At 39.9% G+C, this 14,245-nt stretch overlaps 1 protein-coding gene across 8 annotated transcripts in view; it reads left to right on the top strand.

The window, feature by feature from the left end:
* Positions 1-385: 385 nt before the first annotated feature.
* Positions 386-14,245, top strand: part of LOC125454231 (protein unc-80 homolog) — a 246,595-nt gene continuing 232,735 nt past the window's right edge. For 6 of the 8 annotated variants that reach the window (XM_048534790.2, XM_048534789.2, XM_048534786.2 and 3 more), the window contains exons 1-2: positions 387-767; positions 12,975-13,023. In XM_048534790.2, coding sequence (XP_048390747.2) covers positions 676-767; positions 12,975-13,023 — 141 coding nt within the window. In that variant the 5' untranslated portion in view covers positions 387-675. Of the gene's footprint in view, positions 768-12,974; positions 13,024-14,245 lie in introns of all 8 variants that reach the window. The other 2 variants (XM_048534782.2, XM_048534788.2) reach the window with 1 other exon arrangement.

Raw genomic sequence — 14,245 nt, 5'->3', positions numbered from 1 at the left:
ATATGGGTGTAAAACAAACCAAATTATATGATCTGACTCGCTGTGTTATTTAATTACCACAGGTGTCTACTTAATAGTTAACTGCATGTTTATAGAATATTGCTTTCCAACCCCTTCCCCCATCCCACCACCCTCCGTTTGGGCTCGCATACCTCCAGAACTCTAAGTTTGCCCGGCTTCAATAAGAAAACACAAAAGGAAAACAGCATCACAATAAAAAGATGTTATTGCACATCAGTAGAAATAATATGCCATCAAGTCAGCAGCTACAAACTGGCGACCTCATTATATGGTATTCATTATCTGTGCGCGCTGCGTATCTCACTGTGTGACGCATTGGAAAAGCACATCCATGAATGGTCATTCTGTGGAGAGTCTTGCTTTTTTTTAATTGCATAGTGCCACAGCTCACTCCCGATTTTTTTTTTTGTTGTTTGTTTTTGTTGTTCTGAACACCATTCAATGCATTTGTGCAAACCGCAGGTTGCTTTCTCTCCAGGTCACAGTAGATTGCCGGATGTGGAGTGACCTTTAGCAGTCCTGCCCCCGGGGTGGTTGATTGACAGGAGGACGGGCGGGCGCTGTCCGCTCCTGCCCTGGTGCTGAAGCCCGAAGGGCACCGAGCCTGCTCCAGCCGCCCAGCTTCAAGCGAAGGGAGGCGTGCTGCACAGCGGCATGGTGAAGCGCAAGAGCTCCGAGGATGCAGAGCGGGAGTGCGGCCGGGGCATCCCTCTCCCCATCCAGACCTTCCTGTGGAGGCAGACCAGGTGAGGACAGCCGCGGGCAGCGAATAAATAAAGCCCGGGGAAGCCCGCTGGGGCCTCCCTATTCTTCATCAGCACCTCCCGGGATTGAACCAGCAGCGAAGGCCGACGCGACCCCCGGGTTCAACGGATTAAGAGCTGATGGTTACTCGAGACCTTTCACAGTGCATCTTTATCAATTTGATACCTGTCATCTGTGAATACAACCTGGAAGGAGACCATTCAGCCCATTGGGTGTAGGTTAGAACTAGGAAAGACCTATGGTCTTTGAATGTTATTATCAAATCTGTCAACTCCTTCATCAGGAAATGCATTTCAGGTCCTAACAGATCCTTGCATCAAATTAAAAATACATCAAGGGGCTTGATTTTAACTCTAAGACAATAATTTTTAAATGAGCTAAAATCTTGCCCATTGATGAATCATTAAATAGAGATTAACTAACCTTTTCAATTCCCTTGCTGATTTGCTATGGTGTGTGGGTTCAAACACAGTGTATATTGGAAACAATCATGAACATCTCAGAGATAAGCATCTTAACCAGAATATCTGTAACGCTGAACGCTGTTGTCTGAACCTTGTTAGTCCCTCCACATTAAGAGTTTTGTTGTTTTGTTGTTGATTCTGTTGATTGCTACATGTATTGATGTAAATCTCTAAAATGTCCGAGACCAGGCAGATAAACTAAGTGAGGGAGAGAAAAAACATGCAGCAACACAAATTAGGAAAGGGAGAGGTACAGAGGGGATGGGAGAGAGAAATATAAACTGGAGAGGAGAAAGGGAAAGACACCAAGTCATTGAAGCAGTGAGAGAGAGTTGGTAAGGAGAGTATGACAAGCTGACTGAAACAATTCCCCACCCTTTTTTGTTCTTTATTCATTCATGGAATGAGGGTGCCACTGGCTAGGGAGCATTTATTGCCCATCCCTAATTGCCCAAAGGGCAGTTAAAAGTCAACCACTTTGCTGTGGGTCTGGATTCACATATAGACCAGCCAAGGTAAGGAGGGCTGTTTCCTTCCCTAAACAATATTAATGGACCAGATGGGTTTTTCTGACAATTGTTGATGGATTCATGGCCGTCATTCAATTCTTAATTCCAGATATTTTATTGAATTCACATTCCACCATCTGCCATGGCAGCATTTGAACCTAGATCCTCAGAATGTTATCTGGGTCTCTGGATTATCAGTCAGCCATAGTACTACTAGGCTACCACCTCCCCAATGTGGATGTGAAGAATGTGAAGCACAAACTGGGGAGGGACAGTGAGTGAAAGATACAAAAATGGAGGGAGAGGGGTGGAGAAATACGAATTGACAGAAACAGAGGAAGGTATACTGGGATTGGAGAAACAAACAGGGAATGCAAATCTGAGGGAGGGAGGAAGAAGATACAAAATACACTCAGATAAGGAACAAGAAGGAAAAACAGATTGGGGAGAGAAACACAAGCTGGGAGGGGGGAGAAAAACAAACAAAGTGACCTGAGAGAGGGAACATATTAGAAGAAGAGGGGTAAATGAATAATAAACAAAGTCTGGGGAGACAGAGGGAGAAATTTGAAATGGGAGTGGGAGTGAGAGGTAAGAGAGCAACACAGAGAATGAGGGAGGGAGAGAAACAAGTTGAATGGGAAAATGGGAGCGAGGCTGAAACAATTGAGGCAGATGGAGCAGGCAACACAAACTAAAGTAAGGGAGAGTTAATGTTGGCTTGTGATGCACACTATAGATAGTCTAAATATTGTGATCAGCAAAAAGGATGTGAATTGCTATTCTTAAGAAAATCTGCCCATAATGCTTCACTAGATTCTAGATTGAACACTTCCTCTTTACTTGCGTCAGTTTGATTCCAGCTTTTTCTTGAATAGATGTGTTTAAGTCTGAGAAAAGGTAACACATAGGAAGACAGATCAATCAATCAGATTGAAGATTCTTCATTAAACAAGAGGCACCAGGCCAAAATGCGTGAAATACAAGTTATATTTAAATGATTGTATATAAAGCTAAGGCTGGGTTATAAGCATGGGATTAAGGGTGAAATTTAAATGACAGAAGACAGCTTTATATTTGGATATAAATTCTTTTTAAAACTGTAGTGTTTTATTTATTTACAAGTCTTACTGCCTCATATATAAAATAGCACATCCAACTGTAGTTAGCAATTACCACACTGTTTAAAGATTCAGCTCCAACTGACTGAAGTGTTTGTCACTGATCTTCTGTGTGGGACAATATAGAAGTACAGGGATATTACCACAGCTTCAAGCCTTAACGATATTTCAATGTGGATTGCATCTGTGATGACTGCAACAGTTCAACCTTTACGGGACCAGAGTACCTCTGATAGCAACTTGCAGATTTTTACATTTAAATGTGCATTTATATATCACAGAAGTTGATCGTAGTTATAACCAGCAACAGTAGGGAACACTGCCAACCTTGTGGTTATTATCACAACAGAATCTGGGCTATTATCTTTTATACAGAAAAGTGTTCCATTGTGAGAACTGGAAGAGATTAATTAGATTTGGTTTTGGTTTAACTTTTTTTTAATAATTTCTTCGGTGTTATAAAATTGCACATAAACTTTACAAATTATTTATAACAAAAATGTTTTGGTTAAATCAAAGATTCCCATTACTTTTCATCGTGGTTAGTGCTGTAAAAAGCTCACAAATAATTCTAATTTAAAGATTATTTGTAAATCTATTTTTTCTTTGACTTGAGAATTTTTTATTTTAATATAAAACAAATTTCTAATATGGTCAATGGTTTAGTATTATTGTATGCTGATCACATTCAGAAAATTCAATCTATATCTAGGCTTAAAAACTGGAGGCGAGAAAGTAGCCAAATGGTGGTGTGCTGACTGCATAACGCTCATTGCAGAATCAGAAGAAGATGGCAAATCTTTGCAGAAGTTAAAAGGATAAGATAGATGGAAGTAGTTATGGCAAGATGAACAATGTGCTAAGAGAAAATAAATACAAGCCTCTAGGAAGGAAGAAAACAATCTGAGGATTCTGTATTCTCTCCACTTTCTTCTTTTCCACATAAATTTGGGAAACAAGTAAAGATCTGTGGAAGAAAATAGAGGCTTCTGAAATGTGATAACTGAAGACAGGAGACAAGCAGCTTGAAATTCCAAGAACAATAGGAACTTTTAAAAGCAACATCAAGAAAATAAAATATCAGTATGTCAACTGTATGATTAGATCTTACATATAAGGGAAATCTCTTCCAGAGGCAGCAGAAAATGGGATCAATCTAGACATGGTTGTGTGACACATGTCACACTGTGGTTATAGCCTAATTATAGTGGCTGGGTGAGTTTGGCACAAGATAGGGGAGCATGACATGCAATGACAACAGAGCTGGCAGGAGTTGGAGCAGATGATATTGACATATTCAGTTAAGGTAAATGCATTACAATTTGCAAATGGTAAGCAAGTTTTATGTGATCACATTGTCACATGATCAACTGGGCTGCAAATTATCACTGTATAGGAAGTATTGAAAAAACAATGGCAAATTATTTTGAAGAATTTGTTTCTTTGAAATTATTTTGCTGTGTTTCTGATATCGAATGCTTCCATCACAAAAACATAAATAAAAAGGATACTATTTGCTCAGTTACATGTTATGTTTCCAGCAATCTCCCATTGCAATGTTCTACTCTCCTCACCATTTCAATTTACTGATGACCTTGATGTGCAATAATTCCAAACTGTTAAGGAAATATTTCTGGAAATGGATACACTAGTACAACCATTACAGTTGGACAACTCGTGCAAATTATGTTAGTGATATTATGAAATATGATGGAAAATATTCATGTTTTGCAATCAGTTTATAGGTCTTGAAAGATGTTTGTGGTCAACTTTTTAATTTACATCTAATGCTTTGTGAATCCAACAGGCCTGCCAGTTGTTTGAATCATAGTGTTCACAGGTTATTTTACATAATGTTTCTGTAACAACCTTGGAGTAAAATATTTCCCAGGGAATGGTAACCCTAAGTTGAAAGAATTTAGCGTTCAGTTTGAGTGTGGCAAACTTGGGTCGGAAGCAACTGTGCCAAACTTAACTAAGCATAAATACAAAGGAATGGGGGTTGAATGTGAAAGGGATTTAGCAGAAAAGATGGCTTTTGAACAATGGTAGTTGATGATGCACAACAGAGTTACATGACAGCAAGAACGAGAGATTCAAGGAAAGGGACAAATTGATCATGGTTAACCAAGGTAGTTAAAGATAGCATCAAATTGAAAAGGAAAAAATGTACAATGTGACATTGATTATCAGAGGCGTGGGAAAAATATAAATTTAAAAGTCAACAAAAGATAACCGAATAACATGGGGTAGAAAAGAAACTGTGAGGGCACACCAGGAAGTAATATGAAAACAGACAGTGAGAACTTCTTTAGATACATTAAACAAAGAGAGAAGCCAAGTGAATTAGGGCCTTCAGAAAATAAGGCTGTGGAAAGAATAATGGGAAATCAGGAAATGGCAGAGGAGTTGAATAAGTATTTTGCATCACTTTTTGTGGTAGAAAGTAATAACAGCATTCTAACAATATTAAATAAGCAGGGCCAAAATGTGGTGGGGCTGAAATAAATACAGTAGACATCACAAGAGAAAACATGCTAGAGAAACTGATGGTGCTGAAGACTCGTAAGTCAGATGAGTAGCATCATAGCATATTAGAGGAAGTGGCTACAAGGATACTGGATGCACTGGCAGTAATCTTTCAGGAATCCTCAAATCCTAGAAATATCCCAGAGATTTTGAAAAGTGCTAATGTAATACATTTGTTCAAAAAGGGAGAGAAACCAACCAAAAGATAACTGCAGGCCTGTCATTGGGAAAACGTTCGGAGTATTGCAAAGAATCTAACAGCAAAGCATTTAGAAATACAGAACATAACCAGAGCAAAGATAACAAAGTGTGAAGCTGGATGAACACAGCAGGCCAAGCAGCATCTCAGGAGCACAAAAGCTGACGTTTCGGGCCTAGACCCTTCTCATGAAGGGTCTAGGCCCGAAACGTCAGCTTTTGTGCTCCTGAGATGCTGTTTGGCCTGCTGTGTTCATCCAGCTCCACACTTTGTTATCTTGGATTCTCCAGCATCTGCAGTTCCCATTATCTATAATCAGAGCGAACTTCGTTTCATGAAGCAGAAATCATGCATGACAAATCATTAGACTTTTTTGAGGAGCTGACAAACAGGATAGACAAACTTGAACAGCAGATATATTTGAGTTTCCAAAAGACAAATAAAGCAACTTAGTAAGCTAACACCCATCATGTTGGGGTAGTATTTTAGCAGTGGAAATTGGCTAACTGATACAATACAGACAATTGAGATAAAGTGGCGATTTTCAGCCTCTGAAGAAAGGTCACTGGACGTGAAGCATTAACTCTGCTTTCTCTCCACAGCTACTGCTAGATCAGCTGTATTTCTCCAACAATTTCTGGTGTTGTTTTGATTGCTTGCATCCACGGTTTTGTTTTGTGACATCCTAGAATATTGTGAATAGCTTTGGTTTTCTTATCTAAGGGAAGATAAACTAGTGCTGGAGGCAGTTGAGAGCAGGTTCATTAAGTTGACCCTGGGAATGGAAGGATTTTCTTAGGAGGAGGAGGAGTTGAATAGGTTTATGCAGTGGAGTTTAGAAGAATGAGAGACAACCTTATTAAAACATGTAAAATTCTTAGAGGGCTTGACAGGATAGATGTGGAGAGATTGCTTCCCCTTGTCAGACAGTCAAGGACTGGGAGAGCCAGTCTGAATGTGAGGAGTCACCCATTTAAGAAAGATGAGGAATTTCTTCTCTCAGATGGCTGTGATTGTATGAAATTTATAACCACAGAGGGCTGTCAAGGCTTGGTCATTAAGATTATTGAAGGCTGAGATATGCAAATATTTAATCCAGTGATGGAATCAAGGGTTCTGGGGGAAATGGAGTTGAGAATTATCAGATCATTGAATAGTAGACTTGATGGGATGAATAGCCTACCTCTGCACCTATGCCTTATGGTCTAATGTACATGAAACCACAGTTTCTGAACTACCAAGGTATAAATTGAGGTGCATTGTTTGTAAACAGTAAGAGAATTGTTGGATAATCATGCAGGTAAAAGCAGAACCCATTAGTACCTTCTAGTTCTTCTTCATAGTGGAAAGTCTTGCTGATTGAGTGAGAATGATTTCTGTTGAAATTTATGAAGGAACAGCATTTATAGTGCCAGTGTTTTTTCAAAATATGTTGGATACAAACCCACCATGTTTACTGAGCATAAGATATTTCTACTGATGCTGAATCTGTTACTGTCTATTTTGAACTGCTTGTAATAATGGATATATTTAGCTGTTAATTAAATTCAAGTTAAAATATTCTCCCAATCAACATAAGTTCTAGCCCCATACTTGTTTGTTTTGTTAGGTTGTGGGGGGAAAGGGGAGTTTTTTTTTAAAAGACTTGGGTATTTGTTTTCTTCCAGTTTTCGGAAAGAATTGAGAACAATGGGTGGGTGATCGACTGTCGTACGTTTTTTGATGCTATTCTCAAGCACATTCTGGGAAGCAAGAATGATCAGTTCAATAACTTATTTTTCTATTTCCATATCTATCTATCTACATTTCCTGATAGCAATCCATTATCAGAGGAACACACCAGTTCGAATTAAAGATTTACCAGTGTTCGCACAAGCTAAAATGATTAAAATTGCAACAATTGAAAGGCATCTGGATGGGTGCATGAATAGAAAGGATTTAGAGGGACATGGACCAAATGCTGGCAAATGGGACTAGATTAATTCGGGATATCTGGTTGGCGTGGATGAGTTGCTGTAAAACTCTATTAAACCATTGTGGTAAATTCTCAGACTTTGGAAACCCACTTTTTTAAGAGTAGCTTAGCCTCCTAACCGTAACAATTTAGTCTCTAATTGCAATAAGATAACCTTCAGTGGATTAAAAAGTAAATTGAGAAGACATTGCCTTTGATTTAGTTCTTTTTTTAAAATTTGACTATTATATATTTGCATGAATCCAGGAAGCGTGCATAAGCCAGCCACTAATTGCCTGAGTGCTGCCAATAGTGCAGGGTCAATTCCTGCACCAGCTGAGGCCACAATGAAAGTCCCACCTTCTCATCCTTTCTCCTCACCTGAGGCATGCTGATGCTCAGGTTAAATCACCACTAGTCATCTCTCTGTAATGAGGTAACAGCCCTATGGTCCTCTAGCTCTATGACAACATTGTTGTGTATTATAAGTACAAATCAGGAATCAGTGTGCACAGAATTCATCTGCCCTATTTTTTTGGGCATGTGTTTTCAATCTGTGCCTTGCCTCTGCCATTTCTGTCGGAGATGGCATTGCAACCAGGTGAACAGGAAGAATTGACTAACTTTAAACCTCTCTCATTCAGTTGTAACAAATATTTTTTTTCTTTGCTCTTCAGCAAACACCTGTCACAATTCATGTAAAACCTAGTTAATAATGTCAAAATTATGGAACAAAAGCAGAAATTGCTTGAAAAACTCAATCGCTCTGGCAGCATGTGTGGAGAGAAAGCACTGTTATCGTTTTGGGGCAAGTGTCCTTTCTTCAAAAAAAGCGGCTCTTTCAGTTTTTTTGTTCAAAGTGAAGGAGCCATTTAAAGGCATCCTTGGGTGAAAAAAAGAGGAACTTTATTGCTTACTGACCCTGAGAGAAAAGTGATCAAAATGTGAAATCACATATATGCCCTGACCAGGTAGTCAGCTTAAAAAGAAGTGCAAGCACAAAGGTAGAAACTATATCCTGAAGGGAATCTGCATTGAATAAAGTTAATGGGATTTAAAACAGGTTAAAGTAGAGCGTTGGTCAGAGAAAGGGTTGTATCATGAAGATCAAGTCTTTGAGGTCACAGAATCGCAGAAGTATTACAGTGGGGAAGAAGGCCATTTGGCTTGTGCTTCTTAAACTGACTTGTTCAAGGAGCAGCATTAATCAGTGACGATATCCTGCTTTATTCAATACCCTTGCACATTATTTTTTACCTTAATATTCAATGCCCTCTTGAGTGCCTCAGTTGAACCTGCCTCCAGACGGTGCACTCAATTTCCTAACTACTTGTTGAGTTTTAAAAAATTTGATCCTCACTTCACCCTTGCTTCTTTTGCAGGTCACTTTTAATCTACACTGTCTTCTTCATGATCCTTTTACAAGCGGGACCAGTTTCTCCTTAAACACTGTATCCAGCCTACTCATGATTTCAAAACCTCTGTCAGATTTGCTCCTATCCTCCTTTTCTCCAAGGAAACAGTCCCAAGATCTTCAATCAATCCTCAAACCTGAAGTTCCTCATTACTGGAACCATTTTTGTAAACTGTTTCTGCACTGTCTCCAATTTGTTCACATCCTTACTATAATGTGGCATCCACAACTGTACACGAGCTGTAGATGGAAAGTGTCTTCTGCCAAGTTCAGCATCACCTTAGAATCATAGAGGACCTACAGTGTGGAAGCGTATACTCCATGCCCCAATTAGTAAAGTCATTGTGTTAATTTTAAGCCCAGTTTCAGACTGTTTAGCTGTTACTTGCCTCTTCAGCAATGGCAAGGTTTCTAAACTTGAATTCTCAGTGAATGGCTGGTTGTTCCAGGTTGCATTTTCAGTTGCATTTGTGTGTGTGTGTGTGTGTGTGTGTGTGTGTGTGTGTTACGAAACAGCGAGTGAGTGAGATAGGTTCAGCAGAGAGAGTGTCTTCCAGTTCTAGTTTAAAAATCAATCTTCCTCATCTCTGCTTCTGTTGCCCAGAAACAGCTGTTGACGTAGATTTAGAAATTGCAGAGTCTGCTCATTGTTTTTCTAATCTGGTTAACTGGCGGGCAGGCCTTTTGACTCCCAATCTGTGAAATTACTATACACTTGCAAATTAGACAGGATGCAAATTCATCAATACTGACTTAGTTGTCTGGTTTCACTGACTTTGGATGAGATGATAATTTCAGGGCAGATGGGTTTTGAAAATCTCACAGTGGGGTTAACAAAGCTCGTCTCAATTGTTGGCCTAGTGATCACAACAGCCAATTTAAATCGGAATTTATCCTTTTTTAGAAGTCACTTTAGTATATGAAGGTCTTATAATAAAATCACATGATCAAATGGAATATGAATAGTTCTTTTTACTGTGGCCATAAGTGAGAAGCAAACACATTTGGTACTCCCAGATTATTACTATGATTATAACATAGGGTTTTTCTAAATTGTTCATTTTGTGGGATGTGGGGATTGTTAGCAGGCCAGCACTTATTGTCCATCCCTAGTTGCTGTTGAAGAAATGGTGATGAGTGGCCTTCTTGAACTGCTGCGGTCCACCTGCTGTGGGTTGACTCACAATGCCATTGGGGAGGGAATTTCAGGATTTTGACCCAGCAACAATGAAAGAACAGTGATATATTTCCAAGGTGGAATGGTGAGTGGCTTGGAGGAGAACTTGGAAGTAGTGGTTTTCCTTTGCGTCTGCTGCCCTTGCCCTTCTAGATGGAAGTGGTCGTGGGTTTGGAAGGTGCTGTCCGAGAATCCTAGGTGAATTTCTGCAGTGCATCTTGTATATAGTACATAGTGCTGCTACTTAGCAGTGATGGTGTAGGGAGTGCATGTTTGTGGATATAGTGCCAATCAAGTGAGCTGCTTTGTCCTGGATGGTATCAAGCTTCTTGAATGTTGTTGGGGCTGCACACATCCGGGCAAGTGAGGAGTATTCCATCACACTCCTGACTTGTGCCATGTAGATGCTGATCAGGATTTGAGGAATCAGGAGGTGAGTTACTTGCTGCAGTATTCCTCGCTTCTGACCTGCTGTTGTAAGCACTGTGTTTGTTTAGTGAGCCCAGTTGAGTTGTTCATTCATTCATCCATTGTTGTCCCTCACAGACAGAGATCACTGTCTTCTACTCTCGTGGGGCTGAACACCCTCACTGCCTCTGACTGCCTTCTGACATTACTAGTCTGTACACTTACCAGGCAAGGTTACAGTTTGTTGATCAGCATTTTGCTGATAGCAGTAGTAATAGCAGCCTATGTTTCTTTGCTGGTTAGACCAACTTTGCTTGTCTTCCTTTAAGGGAAGCTGCATCAAGTAGAGTTAATGGAAGTTAATAACTTGCTAAATCAAACACTGGGCACAGAGAGAGAGGTTTTCACCCTGATGAGTGCAGCATTGGAGACCCCACTCTGTGGGGTGGGCAAAGGGAGAGAAAATAGGCTTTTACATCGGGTCAGGAGGCTACCCTCAGAAGGGAGTGAGAGTGTTGGCCGGGGAGATGAATTCCTGGTGTTTCTGCCCAAAGACTTGGAAATAGCCCCATAAGAAGTCCGATGCCCTCAATGTTGTTCAGAAGCACCGAATGCATTTCCTGCTCACTGCAACTCAAACACCTCTGAATGCATTGCACTCTTATTGCCCACTTAGCACCCTGGCCTTGTACGTAATTTCCAGATACTCCAACCCATGCTCATAGACCGACCAGTCCTAAAATCCTGACACTCATGCTGCCTCCATGTACCTCTAACTTTTGGGTTATCCCATGTACATCACCCAAACACAGTGTGACGCCATCACTAATATCCTGCCCTCTCCTGGACAAGGAAGCACACAGTGCAGGGAGCAAACTACAACTGATAGACTACAAGGATGCCTACATTCCTAAGCCTTGCAGCGGAGGTGGGATAATTGGCTTTCTGTATTGTGGGCCTGTTGCACTGTGTAGCATTGTATCCATTTCATTGAGAAGATTAAAGATAGCTCTTCCTGCCTCATGCTCCTTCTCAGCTCTCAGCACACCCTAAACTGCTTTCAGGCAAAGTAGGTAAATTCTAGACCGAGATGGGCATGGATCTTTGAGGCAAGTATAGAGTTGGGCTCAGCACATGGCATGTCGTGCAGGCATGAAAGTTCACAGGAGTAGAAGCATGCTTTCAGTACATTAAGCCTGTTCTGCCATTCCTTGGTATGATGGCTGATCTGACTGGCCTGAACACCACTGTGGATGGCAGCCAAGTCAGGAGACAAGGATGGTTTGTTTTCTATTTCACCAGTAGTTTCAGATGAGTTCTGTTGCGGAGGTCTGTGTTGAAGACTTTGTGATGGGGCAGCATACAGGAGAAGTTTGATGACATGCATAGTAAGATGCTACATGCGTTGGCCGTCCTCTTAGTATCAAGGAACAGAGTGCATTCCACAAACCTTGTCTTTGTACAGTCACTGTTTCATTTCCCATACATGTGCAAGATTTTATGGCACTCTGGCTGCAGATCAGAAATTGGATGTGACCTTTGCTTTTTCAACATTTTTCAACATTTTTTATTCCCGTTTAGAACGATCAGTTTTCCCCCTCTATCGCTGCCTCCTCCCACCCAAATCCCTCCTTTTGCCAACTTCTTTTTTCTGTTTCATTATTTTCTGTCCCTCTTAACTTTTTGTCCTTTGTTGAAACAACATGGCTGTGATCAGATAAATAAGCATACGACATTGTCAGCTGATCTGTTTGCTCGTTTGACTCACCATCTGTGCTTCAACAGAGAAGGCAGATCATAAAGGAATTAGCTTAAAAAAGGAACAGCTGCTACCAGACCTGGGTTTTTTGTGACTCTGCAAGAGCACCACTGCCTTCAAATAGTTCTAAAAGTAAAGAGTAATGTTCTTCTTTGTTTTCCAGTCCTTTTTTCTGATCTGTTGAATTTTTCTGTTGAAGCATTCGAAAACTACCCAGTAAGTGTCCTTTATCTTGCTGCTGTAAGAGAACTAAATTGCCATCTGCAGAAGTGCTGTCATTTGCTTGAGATTTTTTTGGCACAGTTCAGTTGTGTACTTTAATCAAATCAATTTTGTCGTTCACGGTCGCTCATTCAAACTGGCCTTTGGTCTTTTCATTAAAAAATAGTTTCATTATAAACCAACATATATCAGAATGTTAGAAATAACGAAAACAAAGGCATGTTAAAGTTTGTAATTTATATTTTTAATGTCATACTGATAAAGGCACTCTTTCCTATTAAGTTATTTATGTTTTCTGTAATTTTGGAGGCACTAAATAGATGATGTGAAAATAGAACTGCATATTAAGCTGTGAATGTGCTTAATCCTGAAATTGTTTAAAGCAAGTTGCACTGCTGTTTAAACAGTACCTTTTATTTTGTTATCTTACAGTGCCTTTCTGAGACCAAAGCTGGGAAAACAATATGAAGCTTCCTGTGTGGTGCGTTATCTTATTTTAATATTGAATGTTTACTTTAATTGCTGACATAACAATAAAGCATTTCTATCCATTTCTAAGACCTGGCCCACATTTTAGGTGAGAACCTGCTTTCAGTACGTGCTATTACTATCATTAGCTCACAAGTTTGCAATTCCTTTTGCAATTCCTGTCAAGATGGTAACTTAAAAAAAATCCCACAAATGCCCAGTTAATAGCTGTAAGGATGACCACAGCAAGACTTCATGTTTTAAAACGTTGTTGAAACAAACAGATTAAAAGCACAATTGACTAAACATTGTTTTTGTAGGCGAGAACTTGCAGTTCACATCTGTATTTTGACACCAAACTTTTGCTTTTTTCAGAATGAGTCCAAAGTGATTCTTGGCTCCTGAGGGTCTATTTCTGAACATTTTCTTGCCCAGAAGTAATGGGTATTACTAATGATTCTCCCCCATACGTTTCCAGCTCCATTTCCAATTCTCATGAACTTGATCTTTGCAGTTCAAGCATGAGCTCCCAGTGGCATTTCCTACATTGTGAACCGAAGGGACTCTCAGCCATTAGCTGCTCTCTCCTGCTGTCAGAAGCTGGGAGACTGCTTTTGCCCATGAGCTTCAAGGATATCTCCTTTCAAAACCCATCGTCCCAACGCCAATCACCATTGTAATGTGAATTATATGAACCTTGCAACATGGTAGAAAATGCTGATTGGAAGTAAATGGGTAGTTACACCTCATATATTCAACACCTTCCAGGGACACTAGAGACTACCAGTCAAAGCACACTAAGTTCAAATGCTGCTACCACCGTTTCCAAATATCAACATTTTCTTTCCAGCAAAACAACCTGTGGATTTGTTTAATCTTTCACAGCCAAGGTCTGTGGTTAGGTTAATTTTGAATAGATCACATGACTGCCTTTCATTTCTGTCCCAAAGGACAATAGTCTTATAATTCTCATATCTGTAATGCATTCTTATCACTGAACTCATAAATTTCAGTTTTCACGACCAGTTCACAGTAGCTTCAATCATTACTGCTTAGAAGTTGTGTTGCAGTAAAATTTGCAAACTTACTTTTGTAGAATTCCAAGGCACCGTAACCTAAAAAAAAATTTCAAAAAGCAACAGTGCTTTTCATCTAAAGTTCTACTGAAGAGACATGCTATCTTAACATAGGCAAGCAGCAATGTTTCTTCATAGTGTCTCAGCCAAAATTATGGA

The sequence above is a fragment of the Stegostoma tigrinum genome, chromosome 7 (assembly GCF_030684315.1).
Source record: "Stegostoma tigrinum isolate sSteTig4 chromosome 7, sSteTig4.hap1, whole genome shotgun sequence".
NCBI lineage: Eukaryota > Metazoa > Chordata > Chondrichthyes > Orectolobiformes > Stegostomatidae > Stegostoma > Stegostoma tigrinum.
Note: the sequence above shows the minus strand (reverse complement) of the source record. Positions and strands in the feature narration are given on the sequence as shown.